Source organism: Biomphalaria glabrata, chromosome 12 (genome assembly GCF_947242115.1).
Source record: "Biomphalaria glabrata chromosome 12, xgBioGlab47.1, whole genome shotgun sequence".
Classification (NCBI taxonomy): Eukaryota; Metazoa; Mollusca; class Gastropoda; family Planorbidae; genus Biomphalaria; species Biomphalaria glabrata.
The window spans coordinates 28,228,536-28,253,230 of record NC_074722.1 but is presented as its reverse complement, the minus strand read 5'-3'; the positions used below and the strand labels follow the sequence as shown (position 1 = coordinate 28,253,230).

The following is a 24,695-nucleotide window of genomic DNA, read 5'->3' as shown; positions in this document are numbered from 1 at the left end:
AGACCACCGCATCCCTAAACGACTCTTGTATGGCCAACTAAGCGAAGGAAAGCGCTCTCAATGTGGTCAAAGAAAACGCTTCAGGGACACCCTCAAAGCTTCTCTGAAGGCGTTCAGCATAGACCCATCCACCTGGGAGACAGAGGCACATGGCAGAGCATCATGACGTCGCGCTGTGAAAATTGGCACACAGGTTGCTGAGGAAAAGAGAACAAAGCTGGCAGAAGAAAAAACGCCAGAGAAGAAAAGCAAGACAAACGACACTAGCTCCAGATGGAATAACTTGCCCAGTGTGCTGCCGAACATTCCGGGCTCACATAGGTCTCACCAGCCACACGAGGAGACATAAAACCCCAGTGCAAAGCCCTCAACCCCTTGGATGACAAAGTGGTCATAATCGAACTACGATGGACGAACTATTTATATTCCTTTAAAACAGCGATGCCCAAACTACGGCCCGCGGGCCAGATTCGGCCCGCGACGTGTTTCCATCCGGCCCGCCTAAACCTCGGCACAAAGTGAAGAAAATGTTTAAAAAGGTTGAAAATGTATTTTTTCCTACGTTAGGACTCTCACTTTTTCTTTGGTGGATTTCATTCTAATCCACGGCATTCTAAAGTCATATTATTATTTTTTTTTTAATGAACACGACGTTTATTTTTTGGTGACAAGTGTTGACAGTTGTTTAAGGTTCTTGAATAATTCCTCTGCTGATCTAGTCGTGTATTATATTGTGTGTAACACAGGGCATCAATTTTGCATCATTTTTTGGTAAAGTTCTTTTGATATCAAAGAGAATGGTTAGTATCATTTAATATTTGAGCGTTAATGAAATGAGAGAGCCATAGGAACGAAAACTAGAATGTAAATGTAGAAACTTCGGAAAAAAGTGAAGACATCTTTGCTTTTGTGGAACATATGCCAACAAGATTCCGAAATGTTGCTGTTTTCAAAACTTATAACAAAAAGTCATAAGCAAAACATCAAAACATTAAAATAAATATGGCAGCATTGTTGGTTATAACCGCCAAGAAAAAGATCGCTAAGCTGCGCCTAGTTGAATGAGTAAAGTGACTGACGATAAAAAAGAAATGAGTCCACGGTAAGGACAAGTTACAAAGCTGCTCAAAGTATGAGACATGATGCGTAAAAAATTGCTTTCTAGCAGTGGTGAAAGAATTAGTCCTGGGTAAAAAAGCAGTTAACGCAGTGCAAAACTAAATGACAGAGCAGCAGATTTTGAATATTTTCTATTGCCACTGAGAATTACTCCAATAGCTCTGCAACTGAAATTGATTGACTTACAAAGCCAGACATCCTTGTTTGAAAAATTTAGAATGATGCAGACAGTTCATTTATTTCGCCGTGTTGCCTGGCCAAACTTTTCAAATGTCCGAAATGAAGTTTGAAGGACGATCAGAAAGTTTACTAGCACTTCATTGAGTAGACAAACCTTTCAGTAATAAAACGGATGAGACCGATCTTAGGTAATCGTCCTACGTGTGTAAGTTGGCCTAGTAGTGCTACAGGTTTCTAATAAAACTATTTCAAATAGAATTATTCTCTATTTCATTTTTTTCATCTATTCGACGATGTGGCCCGCGACACGAGTGTCGGAAATGAAAATGGCCCGCTGGGCGAATAAGGTTGGGCATCACTGCTTTAAAAGATAAGAGAAAGCAGAACGGTCAGAGAGGTACTTCTAAATGTGAAAAGCTCTTGCTTCGTCCTAGTACATCCTCAAAAACGAGATTTGTATATCAATATATTATTTAAAATATAAATGATTCTAAATCTCCTTTCATTAAATATCGGATGTGACAGCGCTATATAAATTATTGTAATAATTTTCATCATCAATGACTTCATACTAAGCATAAGTTTGCCGTTAATTACAACGTTATAAAATGATTTAGATCTAGATATATGTTTTAATTAAATAATTATTTTTTTTTGTAAGCCATAAGTGTAGTATTTTTAGATCTATGTTATTACAAATAAACAACAAGAAACTTACTTTTTCTTTTCAAATCTCAGAAAGTAGAACTACTGTTTTTGTACAGTAGTTACGCTGAGGTTGTCAATTGTAGTCAAACTGAATTTCCATTACATTGAATCAATAAAAATTATCTTATCTTTATACCCATATTGAGCTGTGAATAAGTTGGTTGGTTTGCAATTTCGCGGCTGTGTGTATGTGTTTTGTCCAATTGTCTCCCCTTTTGCCGCGTTATATCAATGTTTTCTAAATCATCTTTTCCCATCCCTCTTTTTCGTTAACTTTCATGGAACCATCAAAAGACGGGTGAGGGAAGGAGCAAAACAAAATAGGAGTGCCATCAAAGGCCCATGCCGACCAGCAAAATGATCAGGCCAAACACAGTCTCGAAGACATCAAAGTAGTGTTGAAGGCCATGCCGCTCATGCATAGCAGAAAGTACGGTCTAACGTTTTACAAATGATAATACGTACAATGTACAGTGTAATTCTTAAAATTATATTCTTGTTGAATTTCAAACAAAATTAATTGTAATAATAATTTAAAAAAAACAACAACAACAAGAAAACGTGTTCGGGCCTTTGTGTCTTGCTGCTATTATTTTTTTTTAAGTTGTCTGCATTGATTTTTTTTCTTTGGTCGCGACCAGACCGGCCCATTTGGTACCGGCCCACCGGGCATTTGCCCGTTTGCCCATATAGCCAGTCCGCCCCTGGTCACCGGGCTATTTGCTCCACACCCACACAGAGTGAGATGAAAAAAAAACTTCACCCAAGGTATCCCGGAAGAGGCTTTGTTCGCTACTCGTCATTGGTCTATCTAATTCCACTATTAGGCGTTTCTACAGAGGCGCCACGTTGAGACTACTGGAAGCGAATACCTCCAATTGCGTCTGGCCAGGTGGCTGGAAAGCCCACGTTACTCATATCGTCCAAGCACCATCATGGCGCAGCCTTTGGGTCAGGATTTTGTGATTTTACCATCACAAAAGAGATACAAGACACCGACAGCAAAAGACAAACAGACACAAAAACTCTTTTGTTGCCCTGGCAATCAAATCATTAAATAGAAACTGATATAAACTTTTCACGAGTAAATTATGAGTGAGTCTGGTGTGAATGTACACTTTGGTTTCTTATAGTCATAATGTTTTTTGTTTGGTGTAATGCACAAATTGTAAGACAAATTTCCTTAAGGACAATAAAGATATTATTATTATATTATTATTATTATATTATTATTACAAAGAGTCCGATGCTGAATTATGCCTCTATTCTATAAACGCTGACAAGTTAACAATGCACACATTTTGTTTATAAAATGAAAAATAACGTTTGACTTGCTGGATGAGACCCCTCGTTAGCCGGCCATAGAAACAACTCTGCAGGGACACCCATGGACTTTATTTTTAGCGCCTCTCTCCTTTCCAGGCCTTGGAAAGAATTATTTTTGAACCAACGCGTTCATATCAATTGTTATTATAGCCATCGTTTCGGGTTGAACAAAAAACAAAAAAAAAAAAAAAAAACAACAATGTCGCACTCATTGACTTGAGAGCACTAATTAGCTTTTTTTTTTTTAGACCTAGACCTAGTTATACACCTCGACAAGCAATCATCCATGACTCCATACGGGCGATACGTGACAGGAGGGAAAGACATACTGTCGTGTTGTGGGAAAGGGGGGGGGGGGGGAGCAACGGTAAAGGGTGTGAGAGACTTTGAAACACAATGTGTTATACAATTGTAGATCAACATTTAGACCCAACGTTATTTTGTGAATGGGTTTCTAAAGGGCATAGCTATTGTAGCATTGATGTTTATTGACCTTCAAACCCAACTACTAAACTAGGCAATCAAAATGAGGCGAGCACCACCAACTATTGCAAAATTCATTAAAACCGCAATACAAGGGAAGCAATGCTGAAAACAGTTATTTTTTCTGAAATACCCCACAGCTCATTTTGAAAACTAAAAAAAATATTGATCTTAATTAGCAAAATAACAGGATCGATTCTCCCAGATCAGTGATGTCGCACCTTCTAGAGTCTGGTCATTGCTAATAATACAAATAATGAAACAGGCTGTTACTGTATACCCTGTAACATCTGGACATAAAATTAAATTGCTTTTTAATTCAGAATCTTTAAAGCTACACCATTAAATGGAATAACGATTCTCCCCCCCCCCTCCTTTCTTTTGTGCTACTTTGTAAAGCCATAGCCGCACCTCCGACAACATTGTATAACACCCAGAAACAAATGGTGTAGTATATTTACATTGTAAGCATTCATCCGACAAGTATCTGACAAGAGAATGCCTAAAAAATGAGAATGTGTCAATCCTAAACAGTGGCGTCGCTAGAGGAGTGAGAGTGGTGGGTAGTGAAACCAAAGTACTAACTTGTAAGAGAAAGTGGCGCTTATCTTAGAGCTGTGATTTAAGAAACAACGATACTTTTTAAAAACAAAGCTTTTATTAATGTCTATCAATTAGTTTGGATCAGTCATATAATTTTATTTGTCATAGATCTAGACTAACAATAATAAATTTGTGCGATTAGAAATATTTTTTACTGATAGTTTTTGTTTAGCTCAATTTCATGTATTTAGCATTCTCATTACTTTTTGACCCTATCACTTGGACCAGTATTCAGAGTAGAATACTGCCAAAAAGTCTGCCAGACATTTAGAGACAGTATTCAAGAGTAGAATACTTAATCTCAATAGAGATGTGTTATAGAAGATTTTAGTTTGGTGATATAGATTCCATGCTGATTTCTATATAAGAATGTGCGCTAAATGTTTATGAATGTCTAAATGTTGGATTAACTTTTTGTCGGAATTTCCCATTGACGTGAGTTCAAAATATAGGTAGATCCCTAGACCATATTTACTTTTAAGATATTTAAATTAAAGCTGTCAAGCCACAATTTCTCATATGTGGTCGTCCGTAAGTATCTTTTCATCCAAAAAAAAAACTACGAATTTCAAAGAAAAATTGTTAAAGCCGTTTTCGAGTTTGCTAGCTAATTAGAGAAATTGTATAAATAGGCTTATAATTTAATTAATGAAAATTGACAATGAATCATAATCAATTAAACCTAAATTTTAATTTGGTTGCCCTGTCATATTTCTCAGACATAATGACATTTTCCTCAGATTGTCATTGCGGAGAAGAATGCTTCTGACTGGATCAATGTGCAGTCTTCTTCTGTCTCTTGACCACTGTTCCGCGACTGTCCAAATATCTTTTCAAATGGAATATATACACCACTGTCCATGAAAGAGGTTAAAAAAAAAAAAAAAAACTAAAAAAAAAAATAGTTATATGTTTAAAAAAAAATCCTTTTTAAAAAAATAAATAAAAAAATAAAAATCGCTTACATTGAGTGAACAGTGCGTGATTATTGTCAATAGTTGCGGCTGTGCTTAGAGAGAATAGCACCACTCAAAGGCGTAGCTAGGAATTTTCCATCGTTTGGGGGCGCGGGAGCTTGACCTCTTTGGGGACCCCTACGTTTTGAGTAATATTAAATTTTTAATGTAAAAAAAACACTGATTTGAAGGCCCCTTTCAAGTGCGGGCCCGGGGGGGGGGGTTCAAATTCTCCCCCTCCTCCCCCACACTAGCTACGCCACTGACACCACTCAATCACTACCATATCTCTCATTATCATATCTCCCCTTAGCTTAGTACATTTTTTATATACAACAAAATTAACTAATAACGACAATCTGATTAATTGATTTGTTCATTTTTTGAGTAATTCCTGTGTTGTCATCGATAATGAATAATGGTGCAGGTTACAAGTTGATCCGAGACCGGAAAGGAGAGAGCAATAATGTGTCCAAGATGTTGACCAGACAGACAGACAGACAGCTGCTAATATAAGCTTGATAAAGCTTGATAAGAAAAAGTGTCTTTCTGACTTACAAATAATTTTTATGACTGGTCAAACAACTGAGCATCATTACACAAACCCACATTTTTTAAAGGAACTGCACGCATGCCCATATCATTTTAATATGAGTTGGTGTCGAAAGATATAAAGATTTACATACAACTGATATAGGCAATTACTCCAAGTAACCGAGTAAAAGCCGGGCATTTTTCATATTTTAGGTCACGGCTTGTCGAACGGAAGGTGGCTGAGTGTTAAGGCGCTGTGCTTCCAAACCAAGAGCTCTGGGATTTCAAATCTCGGGAATTTTAGGGCGCCTCTGAGTCCACCCATTTCTAATGGTTACCTAACATTAGTTGGGGAAAGGTACAGGCGGTCTGTCGTTGTGCTGGCCATATGACACCCTCGTTAGCTTTGTTCCACAGAAACAGGTCGCCTTTACATCATCTGCCCTATAGATCGCAAGATCTGAAAAGGAGAATCTCAATTTTTACTTTCGAACGAAGACTGCGATATGAAAAAAAGGATATGTTAGTACTTTGTCGGACTTCCGGTAACCGATATAGACCATATACATTGGTCTCTATAATCATTCCTAAAGATGCAAAATATATTGGTTATGAAATAAATAGTTTAAAAAACACCACTCCATAGTATTATTAGTTTGTTTTTTTTTTTATTTTGTTGGTGTGTTTTAAAAGCAGTGTCTGTATCTCCAAGAACTTCAAAGGAAACTCGGCCTCCATGATTTCACTATGATACAAGAAAAAAAAATTCTTACGCCTAATGCGTTACTCGTATCACTGACACTGTCAGGATAGCACGCTGGTCTCCCTTTGATCTTGTCTTAACGACGTGACATTATTCTTGGGTTACCTTTCTTTATGGTCATTACCTGGTAGATGAGGTCATTTGTTCTCTAGAGTGGACCTTTTTGTCGGTGGAGGAAACAGAGAGGTAGGGCGGTTAGAGAAGAAAGGTCCATGGTCCATTAAGGTCTGAGGTCGACGAAGGAAGGATGGAGTAGAGATCTGCACTTCCTGGCGGAGGGCGCCACTATGTCAAAAAGCACCCGCGAGTGAGTTGTATGTGACATGACGGTGTCGTGAGTGTCTTGTCCTCAATAGATGCTGATAGTCTTTGATGGAGCAGGGTTATGGGCTCAGGAAACTGTCTGTGTGTGTGTGTGTGTGTAATAGTGAAAGAAAGAATGTAAAACAAAAAGAAAGGGAGAGAAAGACAGAAAGAGAAAGAGAGAAAAAGAGGAAGACAAATAGGGAAAGAGAGAGAAAGAGAGAGAGAGTGAGAGAAAGGCAGAGAGAGAAAGCTAGGATGAGAGGAGAAAAAGAGGGGTCAAATAGAAAGAGAGAGAGAGATAAAAGAGAGAAGAAGAGAGGGGAAGAGAGAGAGAGAAAAGTGAGAAAAGGTGAAAGAGAGCGGCAGAGAGGAAGAAAGATAGAGAGACAGATAAACAAGAGAAATAAGGAAAGAGAGAAAAAAAAAGAGAGATGGAGAGAGCAAGGAAGAGATGGACAAAGAAAAGAGATAGAGAGAAAAATAGAGAGAAAAATGTATATATGTATATATATATATAGAGAGAGAGAGAGAGATAGAGAAGAAAAGAGAAAGAGAGAAAGATAAGGAGGGAAAAGGAGAGAGAGAGAGAGAGAGGAAGAGGAAGAGCGTCAAGGAAATAGTTGTGTTTATATCTGCGCTCGTGCGTCTTAATAAAAAAAAATTTGCAATTTTAGACCATTTCGCTTGACCGGACGCAACTCGGACAAAAAGTCATAAGGACTGAAGATCCAGGAGTTCAACATGGCGTGAAACCTGTCAAAGTTGGAGGGTGAGCCGGTAAAGCGGGGCGCCCACAAAGGCGTATAATCAAAACGATCCAAGATAGGGAGAGTTTCAGTGAGTCGTGTAGATGGCAGCTTAGGGCGATTGCTCTAGGAAGAATTCTCGCTTTTATTAGCACCATGACATATCTCTACGGGTGGTTTGACACTGAACATGATATCATTGACAGTACTATTTGATATCATGTGTGACATGATTTAACCAGGACTAGACAGGTGTTATGTAGTGTATGATTTGTCTTTATATGTAACGGCGAAGTGAGGTGTTGTGATTTAGAAGGATGAAACCATAAGCTGGTCTGTCCTAATTTATTTTAGGAACTCGCGTGAGAGATAATTGAACGAGAGACTAGATTATATCTCGTCTCAAGGTAAATTTGTATCTATTATTACTATAAGTTATATTAAGTTGTGTTTAAACAAAGAAGTTTGTTTAAATTTTTAAAATCATTTTAATGATTTAAATAGATAGATAGATAGACTAGATAGATAGATAGATAGACTAGATAGATAGATAGATAGATAGATAGATAGATAGATAGATAGATAAATAGACAGACAGACAGACAGACAGACAGACAGATAGATAGATAGATAGATAGATAGACAGACAGACAGACAGACAGACAGACAGATAGATAGATAGATAGATAGATAGATAGATAGATAGATAGATAATTGTGCAGATTTTCTTTGAAAAAAAAAATATCCTTTCTGTATGGATGTCGGGTAAAAAGTTTGAATACTTTATTTCTACCACTTCCTATTCTCGGATCAAGTTCAAACTTTGCACCATTAGTCATTGGCAAAGACACTACATCAGGGGTGGGCAACCTTTTCGTGTCGAGGGCCGCATTAAGAAAAGTTTGGGAATGGCGGGCCATATATATATATATATCTTGAAAGATACGCTAGCTAACTGTGTAGAATGTCTTTACTCATATTTACACAGTATTATATTCGCAATCCACACTGAACAATTTCAACAAGAGTTAGCAATTTTTGAAACCAATTTTACGATTTTTTTAATCACTGTTGTCTTTTTATATCACAATATACCCACAAATATACAGTTGTACTTAATGTCCAGTATTATACTTTTTACGCTCGTGCATAATGTACCGGAACTGTGAAACTATCTTACTAGTTGTTACCCATGTGACTGCTGTCAAATTACAGTCAGTCAAAATTGACCAGTGATTATACTTGTTTAGTTTCCACCCAAAAGTTCTTGCTCACTGAATGAGACAATATATGTTCCGGAAGTTAAATGTCGGGACGAGCGAAACCTGGCCTTGTGGAGCATCACCAGAAAATGCTGACCATGTCCTTCAATGATGCATACTAAATCAAGAGACCCGAACAAGACTCTCCAAAGACTATTCGGAGAATTGCCTGATCTGGAAGCCACTGCGCGGTTCATATCAGATGTAGAATTACTGATCTGAAACCTGCAACATGTAAAATGAGAACGAAGAAGAAGAACTGATGTATGTGTATCCAAATAGTATGAAAAGCAGCAAGTTTTCTTTAATTGTGGAAATGCAGCTTCTGGCACCCATGAGACTCCCGTGGATGTACTGACTGGAACTTCTCTTTGCTTGGAGTTATGTCTTCTGGAGCTGAATCAGCTTTTGCGATAAAGGGTGAGATGATGGTATTGAAAACTGGCTCTTGACGTCTTACAATTTGCTTTTATAAATTGCACAATTAAGGAATTTTAATAAGTGTTGTACTTTTAAACATTTCACTAAAAATAGTCTCACCTTTCAGCAAAGGAAAATGACATACTATTTTCTTTTGCTTCCCTGTAAAAAAAGGGAAAGCTTTATTTGAAAAGATTTAACATGCATTTACATTTCATGTGTAAACAACCAATTGCAATAGCAATTATAAATAGAAATATTGCTGACAAAGTCACAGTCAATGTCGACAATTCAAGTAACATAACAATTTCTTCCTTGAGATATTATATTCTTCTCATTTGCCTTGCCCATGCTAAGCTAGCGAATACATTGGATCACTTTCTTCATAAATTGGAACTACCTGTGGTTGACACATGTGTCTCTTGTGTACCAATACAATGTTGTTTTTTTTTAGCTTTGTGCAAACTTTCCAGTTTAGAGTTCATGGTTGGTATATTTTTTAAATTAAAAAAAAACAAACTTTTTTTCTCAGTCAAAGATCGAGCTCCATCAGTTGTTACACTTGCCATTTTGTTCCAAGCCTACCCAACACAGAGAGATTGTGTCTTGAATTGAGTGTATTGATGCATAGGCAATAAGCATAATCTTAGTTTACTTAACAATTTTTATAATGAAACAGTTTCAATAATTTATAGAGATAATATTTTTAATATTTGCATTTTTATATACTGTGAGCACACCTGATTTCTGTAGGTGTTGGCGGGCATAAAACACTTCGGCGGGCCGCATATGGCCCGCGTGTCGTAATTTGCCCACCCCTGCACTACATGAATCAATAAAAATAAAACCGAACCAATCATCAATCATGTAATGGTATTTCATTATTTTGTTTGATACCGACAAAAGAAAGAAAGCCTTCAGTAGTCACATCTATGGCTAAATATAATTGTACACGTTATTTATCGCACACACATTTTCGGGTAAATTTGAAACTTTAAACAATTATATAGTGTACCTCACAAAGTAGGATCAAATAAAAACCATTTAGTCATTTAATTATTGATAATTATTATTTTCGCTTGATAATCGAAAAAGGGAAATAACTTCTTCATTATTGAGAGACTTAGGCGTAAGTGTGGAGTTCTTCCCCTTAGAAAATGTTTAAAAAAATATTTGGCTTGTTAATGTTGGCGTGAAGTTTCTCTTGCTCTACTTCCCAGTCTGATATTCTAGAATAGATAGAACTTACACCGATCTACTTCGTTTCCATATTTCATTTTTAGCGGCCCCCGAAAGGGGAAAAGACACTATTAGTTTAGTGTGAAATGTCTGTCCGTCTGTCCGTCCGTCCCGTTTAGATATTCATCATAAGACATCAGTTAGGGCATATTGACATTTAATTTCACATTCACTTTCACCTATCCTTTGGTCTGCTGAACTGTTGGGGCACCACACAAGATCTGTCAACCTTCTTTCTCCATTCTTCTCTGTCATTTGTCTGATAGAATTTAATTATGATGTTCTTTGTGAAAATATTGATACCTGCCTTTTTACCTGCCTGGGTGGACAACTTCGGGGGCCGATTTAGAGCTTGTGTTTCCACACAAACTGTCTTTGTAACCTTGTATAATTTAGTTTTAAACATGCCTTGGTAACCAATGATTGCCGATGTTCTAATCCTCATCTCAGTACAGTTGAGGATGACAGTTGAAAAGTCTCGATCACGTTGTTTCTCATAATAATAATAACATTGACACGGTTGCAGAAAAGAGTGTGGGACAACACTTTTCTAACTAACAATACTAAAGCCTTAGTCTACCGGACCTGTATGATGAGCACTTTGATATACGAAAGTGAAACATGGTCAACCTACTCATGTCAGGAAATGTCTTTCACCTCCGATGGCTAAGGCAAGTCTTTAAAATAAGGTGGCAAGATAAGATAACCAATGAGGAAGTGCTAAGAAGAGCAGTGTGCCAGGACATCCGCTGTGCTATCAGCAGCAGACGCCTTGGCTGGTTTGGCCACTTTCGTAGAATGACAGTAGGTCGACTTTCACATGACATTTTGTATGAAGATCTAACAGAAGGCAGGAGATCCTCTGGTCGCTCAATTTTACGGTATACGGATGCATGCAAACGCGACATTAAGCTCTTCAAAATCGACACTATTAGCTGGGAAAAAAGTGGAACTGGATAGATCCAAATGGAGAGAAAGCATAAAGGAAGGGTCACGGATTGCAGATGTCATACACAACAGAAGCAGAAAGAAGGGTGAAAATGCAATGGCGCCTGGTGATTACATATGCCCAACCTGCGACCGCAGCTGTGTATCAAGGATTGGCCTCTTTAGTCACACAAGAAGTTGCAAAGGGAAAAGATCGTCTCTCGAGTCGTAAAATACCACAGACACAGAAAAATATTGAGTTAATTGTATGTCAGATCAGTGTTCAGATTGGCTTGTTAATCAGATACATGACACAAAGTACTATGCAATCGTATAATTTTGTTTTATTTATTACTTTATAATAGAAGTTCTGTAGTTTTGTCTCTTCATAGAATCAAATCCCATGGTAACAAACAAACGTATTAACAAAGCCACGCAATAAGCTAAACATGACGGATGGAAGAGTCTTTTCTTAAAGGTCACCAATCTGGTTGGTCAGATGCATTTGGCCATCAAAAGTCCACTTCCGTCTTCGCTTTCTACACATGCGCACCAGACGCCACCCACGGAAACAGTCCGATTTATTGGAATGATGACGTCAGTGAATTTACAGTTCTCACCTTTAACATAAAAAAGATACATTTAAAAATAGATCAGGATTAATAAAGGGGAACTACCTTTCGCTCTCACAAGTACTCACATATTATTATTATACAAATTAATAATTATTAAATGTAAACTGAGGATTAACCCTAATTACATAGAACATTTGGTTTTAAAAACATTTTGATAAATATTTAGTGTAGTGTAAATTTTACTATACATAGTTTTTAAATACACAAACTAATTAACTTTCTCGCAAGACCTTAAAGGGAAACTCCGATGGTTTTGACAACTCTTTGTGTTTCATATTCTCTAATTTGCAGAGACATAGAACGAAAAGGAACACACTTACCATTGGGGCACGTTTGGCAACACATATTAGTCTCGGTGAAGTAGCCATCAACACACTGGTCACTCGTACACGTGACAGGATCACATTCCCACTGGCCATTCTCACATCGGTCACATGTCCAGCAGGGAGGTGCCACTGGCTTCGCGACATTCTAAAAATTGTTGAAAAAAAAAACAACTTATTATCATCAACGCTCCTGTAACATCGATTCGAAGAGCTACTCATTTAGCTGAACACAATCTTGTATCAATGTCATAAACATTTCATAAAATAGTCACATCATTAGTTGAGTATAAAACATTAAATATCGATCAAAATTCATTGGACTAGGCGAAGGCTCTCCATGCAGAGATAAAAACTATTATACTACAGGGTGCTAGAGACGTTTTTACTCTCTATCGGTTCTTCTCTTGTTCTACTGCTTAATACAGCCACATTCTCATTCACGGGGCCGCCCCTGCTACAAGGAGGTAGAGGACACTGCCCCCCCCCCTCACCTACTTTTAATCATTTTCTATTCAATTGTCGGGAAGGACTTTGGCATTTTGTCCGTATGAAACTATGCACTTGTTGAAATCCTCGAGTTTTAATCCAAGTTTTTTTTTTTTTTTTAAACGAACGTCTTAATTATTTAATATCCTCATTTAGACGAAATTTGAAGATGTTTATCAAGACGATGATGATGATGATGGCGACGATGCTTGCGACTAATCAATATAATTTTTAAAAAAAATGTTTATGTTGCTACGTCATTAGCCCATGCGATGACATATTTAAAAAAAAAAGAATTGTAATAAACTCTGACAGAGTTTGATACTTACACATTAAAAAGAAGAACAGTTGAAAAATCTCCAGTAGAAACAACATTCATCAGATAGAATATACATATAAATTATTTGTATGTTTGATATCTACACCATTTCTTTTTTCTTTATATTCATATCTAACTAGGTCAGTTTCATATCTTGCTAGGTCAGTATGTACCTGTAATTAGGTCATTATTCATAACTTACTAGGTCAGCATTCATAACAAACTAAGTCAGTATTCATATCTAACTATGTCAGTGTTCGTAACTAGGTAGCTCAATATTCATAGCCAACAAGGTCAGTATTCAAACGTAACTAAGTTATTACTCATAGCTAACTAGGTCAGTATTAATATTTAACTAGGTCAGTATTCATATTATAATATATATTATATATTTATATTCATATCTAACTAGGTAAGCATTCAAAACCAACAATATTCATATCTAACTAGGTCAGTATTCATATCTAACTAGGTCATTGTTCATTACTAAAAAGGTCAGTATACATATCTAACTAAGACTGAGACTAAGACTGCTTTATTGATTTTATTGAAATTTGTTGTGATTACAAGGACTCTTTTCTCATATAAAGACAACACAATAGAAACATACACATAAATAGAACAGATACAACATAAAGAGTTCATTCTGCAACTACACAATAGGTCAGCTTTCAAATCAAAGTAGTCTAGTACTAATATCCTACTAGGTCAGTATTTATGTCTAAGTAGGTCAGTATTCATATCTAACTAGGTCAGTAATCATATCTAACTACGTCAGTATTTACATTTATCTAGGTTAGTATGTATATATATAATGAAAATGTTTTGGATCAAGCTGAAAAGTACTCGATGACAGCTGATCTAGTATCGAACCCAAACCCATTCATCTTGAAATCTTAATCTGCTGTAGCCCGAGTTAATGGAACATGTCTAATTAGGACTGTAACACATTGACTTACAACACGACGCTTCACGTCTGCTACAGTTGAAAAATAGTTTGTCACGAGACTGGTACAGCAGTTCTCAATCTATTTGCACCTACGTACTAAGATGAGTAGAACAATTATACGGGGCAGGATTTAAGTGAATGGGGGCTCAATGACATGATTTCAGTTAATAGAGGCCTCTGGATAGGATCTAATTAAATAGAGGCCCTTGGACAGTATTTAAGTAAATAGAAGCCCCTAGACAGGATTTAAGTAAATAGAGGCCCCTGGACAGGATTTAAGTAAATAGACCCCCTGTTGAGTCATCGGGACAGTACCCACGCCTGCCCTGCCTTAAATCCGGCTCTGTGTTTTTTGTACATATCTCTCTCTCCTCGTAATCTTCCTGTGACAAACAGCTTATGTATCAATTTTGTTTTGATCAAAACATTGCCCTTGACTCTACCGAGATACTCGTTGAGAACCTCTAGCAAGTCATAGCAAGTCATTCTGTGAGAATTGCTGATCTCGAGATTTCTCGGACTATGTGAGTTAGTTCAGTAGTTATTTTTCTTTCTTGCTTTCTTTTTTTGTTATTTGGCCAAAACGTGACGAAAGCTTGTTGAGCTCTCTCTCTCTCTTTCTCTCTTTCTCTGTGTGTGTGTGTGTGTGTGTCTGTGTGAGAGAGAGAGAGAGAGAGAGAGAGACAGAGGGGTCTTTACGAGTTCCCATTAGCGTAAAATACATAAAACACTGAACCATAATCTTCAAATACAAAAACAAAATTTAATAAAATACTCTGAAAGACACAAAGATAAAGGCACATTCCTCGTCCCATATGCTAGGACAAATTTGTACAAATACTCCTTCTTCCCTAGTGCTATTAGAGCATGGAATGGGTTGCCTGAGCTAGCCAGGAAAACCAGTGACTTGGCAGAATTTAAGTCATTGGTTAATATGCATGACTAAATGCATGACGCGTAGGACGTAATCATCTTCTTTTTTGAAGTAACGTCTGTATTATTATATAAGTATAAAATCATATTCGGAACAAGTTGTGTCCCTTAGATCAAGTTGATTCATGTCTGGTGTTTCCAAAGAAAATAGAATCTATTTCTCCTCTAGCCACCCTATGCATCTCTTCTAAACAAAAATATGTCGGAGCCTCAAAAGAAAGTGCCGTCTGCCGGGCAAAAAAAAAAAAAAAACCAACAAAAACTTCTCTTGCCTTTTGGTTGAAATAACCTAGATAAAAGTTCATGTACCACAAGAATTTTAGTTTCCTTAGAAAGGTAACCAGACACGCACGTGCTTGTACGTCTGCTACCGAGACCAAGTGTTATAGAAGGCCTCAACACTGACTTGCAACGTCACAACCTATGGGCAGTTTAAAACCAATAGCTCGTTGCCACGTCACAGGTTGTGAAGTTGCAGGTCAATGTTAAGGCCTATTACATTAGGAGGCGCGGTGGCTGATCTGCAAAGCGCCTGGCTTCCGAACCAGGGTCCCGGGTTCGAATCCTTGTGAAGACTGGGAATTTGGGCGCCTCTAGGTCCACTCAGCTGTAATGGGTATCTGACATTAGTTGGGGAAAAGTAATGTCGGTCGGTCGTTGTGCTGGCCACAGAAACAGATAACGTTTACATTATCTGCCCCATACACCAAAAGGTCTGAAAGAGGAACTTGACTATATTACAAGGCATTGTAATAAAATATAGTGCAAGTGACACTAAATGTGTTTTTGTGTGTGTTTCCATCAGATTATTAAATTATCACTCCAGACACCTAAAGATAAAAACTAACTTAGAGGCATTCTTTAAATCCTAATACCAAATGTGACGGTCGCCTGTATATCTCTGTTGATTATTACAAAATTCGGAAGAAAAAAAATAAAGGAAACAAACCGATTACATTTGTTTTTAAAAAATTATAATTAAATCAAGAAGCAGAAGAAATACCCTATTGTGAATCAGCGAATCTATGCCAAGTTTATGCTTGGCTCATCGCTTTATGTAAAAATATTAAAATTTATCATCTTTAAAATTCCTCTTATCAGCTTACAAAATCTGCGTTCGTGGTGGACACTGGTTGGGTGTGTGGTTGAACAAGGATCTCGAAAACGTCTCTAACGATTTACGCTAACAATTTTTGACAATTTATATCCTTCAAGTTACAAATTGTAACGAAATTGTATTTATGTGATTATTTTGTTAATTTTATTCTTGCAAGTTGATTCTTTGGATTATGTGAGACAAAAAAAAAACAATTTCAAAAATTCTGTAAAAAGTAATATCATAGACTCTAGAGCTTTCACTGCAGTGGTCTACGAAACCAAATTAGCAAATTATTTTTAATCTGAAAGGTAATTGTAAAATGAAAAAGTGGGGGGTGGGGAACTGGGCGAATTCTTACCTTACAAGACTCGTCCTGGCTGGCAGTGATGGTAATAGCCAACCATGCGCCCATTAGTAAAATGATAACTCCATGCCAAGATATTATTCTACCACAAATCATCATCAACTCTAAATGATACGTACACTCGTCACCACTGACTTAAGAATATACACGATAAACAAAGTATTTAAGATAGAAGCAGTAGCGAACACCAATTACAGATGTTTTCAAATACAAGGCGGAGGCTAATGTGGGCTTGTGAAATGAATTGTTTCGAGTGTCACAGAATTTTTTAAGACTAGAAAATACGAAACTATAAAAATCGTAGTTTCAAACTGTAGATTTCAATGATTGAAGTTCATTATAAACGTGTTTCGGTCATCGAACGATACTAATGGTCCTTTCTGTCTTGAAAACTAGAAGGGTTGTCCCTATTTCATTTCATGTTTTTTTCTTATTGTTTTTCTTATGTTTCCACGCCCCTGTAACACATAAGCGGATTATCTGAATGAACAAATTTAGGGGGTCATTGAAGACTATAGTTCAGTGGCTAACAGAGAGGAAACTATGGAGAGGAAACCTAGGTCGGCAGTAATGTGTGGTGAGTTTACTCCAAGATCTTTAATTTTTGTTACATTTAAGAAACGTCGATTCGTGTGTTTAAGTGTGTGTGTGTTTAGAACAGTTTGGGCATGATAACATGTGTATGTGTTAGTGTGTGTTTGGATGTGTTTAAGTTGTGCATGTGTTTTTGTGTGTAAGAATATGTGTGTATATAAGGTTTGTTTAAGTATTGGTGTTTGTGTGTGCTAGATCTAGTATTTCTTTTTTAGTGCTGGGGTGTCTCAGATTGTGTTTGTTTGTACGTATTAGGCTAGTGTGTTTATGTGTCTGTGTTTGTATATTGTGCATGTTTGGGAGTGTTAATGTGTCTATGTTTGTGTATAGTGGGTGTTGGTGTGTTCTTGTATGTTTTTCTATTTGTTTGTGTGTGTTAGTGAGTGTACCCAGGGGCGTAGCTAGGAATTTTCCATAGTTTGGGGGCCCGGGGGACTTGACCTCTTTGGGGTGGCCCTTGCTATTTGCGTAATATTTCATTTTTTATGTAAAATGACACTCGGAGAGATTTTCTAATTCTCCCCCTCTCCCCCCACCCTAGCTACGCCACTGAGTGTACCTGACGTTTATAAGTGGAAGTAAAGACGGTCCGGCCCTTGTGTTAGCTGCATTAGTTTTTATGCTAATTTTATATTGATTCCTACACACAAATTGAAACAACCAAACATAACAGTAGACATAATTAGGTAAAGACATCTACATTTAATGTATTTCATTTGCTCGCAGATTGCATCAGAGCACCATCTCGCTGTTGCTCCGTCACATGCACTTGGCTACCAAGGCTCCTGTCCCGTCCTCACTTTCGACGCAGGCGCATATGCCGCCGCCCACGGAAATAGTTTTATTTTTGGGAATGATGACGTCAATGAATTTGCAGTTCTCGCCTAAATAGTGATAACAAGAATAACATTAAAAAAAAGCTCTTTAAAAAAATACAAAGCTCACAATAAGTGTAATTGTATGAATAAGTTTGTATGTCACACATGCAACTGACCTAGACATATAAATCAGTGCGATGGAAATATTTTTACCAATTGTTTTTGTTTAGCTATTAGCTCTATTAGCTCTCTTCGTTCGCTATCACTTGTCTGGGCCAGTTGTGAAAAAAAGAGAGAAGAAAGGGGGGGGGGGTTGGTGAAGGTAAGACGATGATCGTTTCAAAATGCATCAAAAAATGTTTCACGCAGGTCTCAAGATTCCTCAAGGGGACTAGTTTAACTTATATACCACCACATCTGTCAAGTACGATTTCTTTCCCTTGTTAAAGATACCGAAAACAAAATAATTAATTACCAATAATTATATAACTAATTGGTAAATTTCTTTTTATTGATTCTTGTGTTGTCAGATAAAGGAAATAGTATTGCAAAATTTCAGCTTGACCCGAGATTGGGTGGGGGAGAAATAACCTGTACAAACTTTTTACCAGACAGACAGAGTGAGTGGATAGAAGCTTTATAATAAAAAAAAAAGCTACAGTAAATGATGAAGATAAGATTTTGAAAGAAGAACCGATGCAACCAATGAATAAATATGTAAGTGTTGATAAGGATTAGGTCCTAATTTACCGTTTGGACAGGTCAGGCAGCACTTATTGGTCTCTGTGAAGTAGCCGTCAACGCACTGGTCATCTTGACATTCGATCGGGTCACACACCCAATGACCGTGGTCACATCTGTCACATGTGTGACAGGGAGGTGCCACCGGCTTGACTACGCCCTGGAGAGACAAGAACAGGTCTCAGCAATGATGTTTCTTAGATAAGAACAGAATTAAAGCTTTGTATTTATTGTTGAAGGATCTTAGTTTTGAAATTTATAGTTTACATTTGTATCTCCTGCATCCCGATATTGTTTGAGTGCTCAGTAATTGTTTTAATGGAGAAATATATACTAAACAATAACATCAGAAACGCATTGTCTGATCAACACAATCTCATGGTAACATCATCCCATAAGCCTTAAACAGATATAGTAACAATAAAACCTTATATGTCCATTAAAACTCATATTCTCTATGAATATTCAATGCATTTTAGTTTAAGATCTAGAACACTTGTCGATCTAATCTAGACGGTGCTTACAAAACTAAAGATTTCATTTAGACATTTCGTGTTTTCGAAAAAAAGAAAAAAGAAAGATAAAAAAAAAATACAAAATACAAAGCTTAAATAAGGAAAGAGCCGCACGATTACTGCAATATATCGCAATGCTGCAAGACCTTCCCCCCCCGCCACTTTTTTTTCTATATTTAAAAAAATTACTAATTATTACAATAAACTAACTAATTGATTCAGATTTGTTTTCGAATGAATAATTGTGCAAAGTTTAAACTTGATCAAGGAATGGGAAGTTGGAGAAATGACGTGTACATGAGTCGTACCACACAGACAGACAGACAGCCAGACTGGGTTTATATAGGCTTTGTTCAGAGAAAATATAAACTTGATTGTTTATTTCGATTGTATTTTTTAAACAAGTTTTCCCCCCGTACATATTTCACACGACTAGAAGGTACAAGCAGCCCTGTGTACACATGTCGTGCAAGTCTTGTGGGTGGTTCCATAGTTTTCTTTTCAAAATTAGTGATTAAATCAGTCAGTCAATGATTGGTATCTTGATAATATATTACTGATTTCGGAATGTTGTGTGTTATTTATCTTAGTGTTGTTACTTTGAAATATTATCTCAAAACATAATGTAACTTATTGACATAACATAACATACGAGCTGACCCGCGTTCCCCTCGTTTTTTTTTTTTCTGAGACTCGCTCTATGACACCGCGAAAGTTACGTGGGGTAACTCAGTCCGACTTGCAGAAATAAAAGAGTTATCTTTCCATGACTTTTTCATCGTGGTGTCCCGCATGGTTAGGTCACGAAGAGAATTATATATATAGACATGATATAATATATTGACATAATATAACATATCGACCTAATGTAACAAATCGACCTAGTATAACATATTGACATAATATAACATATTGACATAATATAACATATTGACATAATATAACATATTAACATAATTTAACATTTGGACATAATTTTACATATTGACATAATTAAACATTTGGACATAATTTAACATATTGACATAATATAACACAGTGATGCTCAACCTAGTTCGACCTGCGGGCCCTTTCAATTTCAGACACCCTTGTCGAGGGCCACTGGACCTAAAAGGTACAAAAAGAAAACGAAATGAAATTGACCTGAAACATTTTTTTTTTTTTTTTAGAAATCTGTGAATTTCGTTCCTTACGTTACTTAATTAGACATTGGAAGTTTATCTTTTGTTTTTTAACGCATCGAAGAAAACGGCTTCATTTCTCTACTTCATTTCTCTACTTTATATCTCTACCTGAAATAGGAGCAACATTTTAGCTGCTTTACCACCGACTCATTTTCTCTTCTCTGTTTGTAAACTATTCCCATCAATCCTCCAATCTCTAGGCGTAGCTTAATTATAAGTCGCGGCTTAAACCAAAACTGCCGCCCACCATATTTGGTTTAAAATTCCGTTTATATTTTGTTTTATTTTGTTCAAACAGCCTTATGATTTCTGGACAAATCAAATTGTTGGCAAACCTTTTCACTTTTCCTGGTAGATTCTGAATTCAGAGTCCACTTGAGTCCACTTGAGTCCACTTGAGGTTTCTTCGGCTTCGTAAACGGTCAAATGTTAAAGGCAGAATTGCCTACAAGTACGCATCTTGCGTATTTTGTACGCAAACGGACACGAAAATACGCGAGTACGGTTTATCATCTGAAAATACGCATTCACACAATCCTGATACAGTCCCAGCAGCAATGTACAGGACACGTTTGCAGAATGGAAGATCCGCCGCATCCCTAAACGACTCCTGTATGGCCAATTAAGGGAAGGAAAGCGCTCGCAAGGTGGTCAAAGAAAGCGCTTCATGGACACCCTCAAAGCTTCTCTGAAGGCGTTCAGCATAGACCCAGCCACCTGGGAGACATAGGTACATGACAGAGCATCATGGCGTCGCTCTGTGAAAACTGGTGCACAGGTTGCTGAGGAAAAGAGAACAACGTTGGCAGAAGAAAAACGCCAAAGAAGAAAAGCAAGGCCCACGACACTAGCTCCAGCTGGAATAACCTACCCAGTGTACAGCCGAACCTTCCGGGCTCACATAGGTCTCACCAGCCACACGAGGAGGCATAAAGCCCCAGTGCAAAGCCCTCAGCCCCCTGGATGACAAAAGTGGTCATCATCGAACAACGATGGACGAACTATATATATTTACACGGTATAATACAATTTTATTGAAACAAATTTACTATCGTGTTTCAAGCTCCCAACTGAGTGTATCCATCCTTAAAATATTTTTTTACGATCTACCTCTTTCCGCAATTCGAAAACAACCAATCTTCTCACTCTCACCCTCTGAATTTCTCCACCGCTCCTTTTATGGTCTGGAATTAACTTGCCGCCATGACCTTGTGATGCAGCTATTCAACCAATGAAAGCATTAATAATTTTTAAAAATCTAAATTGACTTGCACGCTTCCGTTCCGTGAAGTTCGTCAACAACATATAATCATGACTTCGCGCTGTAGAAATACAATCTAAAAATAAACTTAATGCAACATCTGCATCTGACAGTTATATAATTTTTATTTACTTGCAGACCCAGACCGTTCCAAGCTAGTTTCATGGATCATGGATGGTCATTGTTTGCTAGAGGATAGGGGTGGTCTCAACTAGTCATCCGAACGGGCTCAGCTCTTTAAGGAATCTTTGGGATCAACAAGGAAAAGTCTTTCATCGTTGTACTGTCGTCGTTAAGTTGTATTTGAGGTCACTGTTGTTGTTTTTTTAGAATAATCGAGAAAAGGATAGTGAATGTTCTCAATTACCATCCAGGTTCATAAATAGAGCATACAGTTATTAGGGTAGGTTTGATTTATAAGTGCAACTGAATTGGTTTAAATAATTTTATTCCCATTATGTTAAATTTTACTGCCTGACATCGATAAAGGGATTTTAAAACAGCGTAAAGATATAAAAGAAAAAAATAAACACATTTTAACTGTTTAGTTGAACACATAATTTACATACATATTGAAGGAGTGAAACGGGCAATCTTAACAATGTCACAGATAAAAATTAAAAAATCCCATGTACCTTTCTACCACAAACTGTTGTTAGTATAGCTATAGTAAGCTCTAAAGACATCACTCCATCGGTTAGGATTAGTCTTATAAAACCAATTTAAAAGGACAATCACAGACACAATGATTTAATCACAAAATAAGGATAGATACTTACATCGCAAGGGTTGCTCTGAAGAGTCTCGGTAATGACCAGCCCTGTTGTGGTCAACATAATGACGATCATACGAGCCGAAATCATTTTCAAACTTGCCATGCCGTGAAGCGAACCAGTGACTGCATCATAACAATGAGCTATTGGATACCAATTTTAAATCAATACTTTTTTTTTAATACCAGGAATTATTTTATCAATACTACTTTGGACATCATGACAGAGTACATCATATAGAGGCGGAGATGTTCACGACGAAGGCGTAGACGAAGATGGGCTCGTCTGCTAGAGGTTTGAGATTCGTGAGACTTATCCATTGGCGAGACGAAACACGTTAACTAAACTCGGACATAACATGGAAGCCGAAAAGAAGAATACGAAAGGAAGGACGCAAAAGTAAAACATGGCGTCGCAGCTTCTTGGAAGACCCAGAATCCGTGGGCACCAGTTGAGGAGCGGCTGTAGAAGCGAGACCGTTCATTATAGAAGGCTTGAACACCGATCTGTGACGTCGCCACCTGTGGGCAGTGGAGATCAATGGCTCGTCGCCACATTGTACAGACCTGTGACGTGGCAACGAACTATTGGTCTCCACTGCCCACAGGCTGCGACGTTGCACTTCAGTGTTCAGGCCTTCGATGACGCTTGGTCTCGGTAGAATGTCACCTATGATCTATCTTTGTGGAGAAATATTTCGCCGAAATGCGCGGGAGGATCTAAGACTTAAGTAAGTCATGTTTGGGACAAGGTTTGTAAAGACCATTTTAAAAAACAACCTAATGTTGGAGGGTTTAATTCTATATCAATATTCTTTTAGTATAAGCATAAAATCAACTCATTTGTAATTATAGAGAGACAATAAAAATACAACAAAGTTTTCTGAAACTCTCATTTTGGCGACCCGACCTTTTATTTTTCCTTTAAGGTTATTTACAATTAGTTTAAAAAACAACAACCTATATTAGCATCTTTATATAAGATATTTTGCCTTGGTGACGCCTCTGTCTCTGCATCTCTAAGCGGATTAGCATTGTGCATTGTTTCTGTAAGTATCACCTTACACTAAGAGCGGCTAGAAAGTACACGAGGGGGGAGGGGTGGAGAGAAATTAATTAAACAAACATTAATACTTCATGCCCTGGTTGTCCGTTTCAGTTTATACCAATATATACATGTGTGCGTGCGTGCGTATGTGTGAGTGTGTGTGTGTGTGTGTGTGTGTGCGGGTTTGTCAATAATTGACTGTATCTCACCTTTCTTTATATTCTTGGCTGAATGCTAGTACAATTAATTTTCTTACAGTGGTGTAACAACCAGGAGGCGAAAGGGTTCGTTGCATCCGGTCTCTTGACCGATATGACCTTCATATTGAAAGAAACACACACACAGTTAACTCTATAACTTTAAATGTGTTTATTTTTTTCAAAACTTTCTTTAGTATCTCAAAAGTATGTTTCGTTGTCCATCTACGTAAGAACGAACTGTTGTTATGTTATGGGTAGCCCTTTCAAACCTTGCGATCTATAGGAGCAGATATTTTCTACGTCCGACAGTTTAACCAGATTGACCAGGGGCCCACAAACGACCCACCGTCTTTACAGATGGCTGGACTAATGGCTGTTCTAAAAACCCCAAATAAAAAACGCAGGATTCGAACTCAAGAGTCTTGGGTTCAAAATCCAAGCTCTTTATCCCTCAACTATCACGCCTCTGTTCTAATGTTAATAACTCTTTTTTGTCGGATTTTTTGTTGTAACTTTCCTTGATACTAATAGTTGTACTTTTTTTTTCAATGACAGATCCAAGCAACTTAGAAGACCTACTCGGACACGCAAAACAAAACGACTGTTTATCGTCTTATTCTAGAAGTGTTTTCGTTTTTTACTTGTTTCCCAAAGCTTTAGAACTAGATCTAGATCCAGTTGTATCTGACTTGCTCCAATAAGGCCTGAAAAAAACGCTAGATCTAGATCCACTTTTCTCTGACTTGCTCCACATAAGGCCAGATAAAACGCTAGATCTAGATCCACTTGTCTGTGACTTAAGGCCAGATAAAACGCAATCATATTTATCGAGACTACAGATAGTTGATATCTACTGATAAATAATAGGCATAATACTAT

General features: G+C 37.3%; 2 protein-coding genes across 2 annotated transcripts; both read right to left on the bottom strand.

The window, feature by feature from the left end:
* Nucleotides 1-11,894: 11,894 nt before the first annotated feature.
* Nucleotides 11,895-16,833, bottom strand: LOC129922087 (brorin-like). Its single transcript, XM_056006618.1, has 3 exons — nt 16,678-16,833; nt 12,528-12,678; nt 11,895-12,192 (listed from the first exon to the last, which is right to left on the bottom strand). The coding sequence occupies exons 1-3, from the start codon at nt 16,780-16,782 to the stop codon at nt 12,068-12,070; spliced, it is 381 nt and encodes a 126-aa protein (XP_055862593.1). The 5' UTR covers nt 16,783-16,833; the 3' UTR covers nt 11,895-12,067.
* Nucleotides 16,834-17,959: 1,126 nt separating this feature from the next.
* On the bottom strand, nt 17,960-22,736 carry LOC106065700 (brorin-like). The gene is made up of 3 exons (XM_056007226.1): nt 22,576-22,736; nt 18,846-18,996; nt 17,960-18,161 (listed from the first exon to the last, which is right to left on the bottom strand). Exons 1-3 carry the CDS (start codon nt 22,672-22,674, stop codon nt 18,037-18,039), a joined length of 375 nt encoding a protein of 124 aa, XP_055863201.1. The 5' UTR covers nt 22,675-22,736; the 3' UTR covers nt 17,960-18,036.
* Between the last annotated feature and the right edge of the window lie 1,959 nt (nt 22,737-24,695).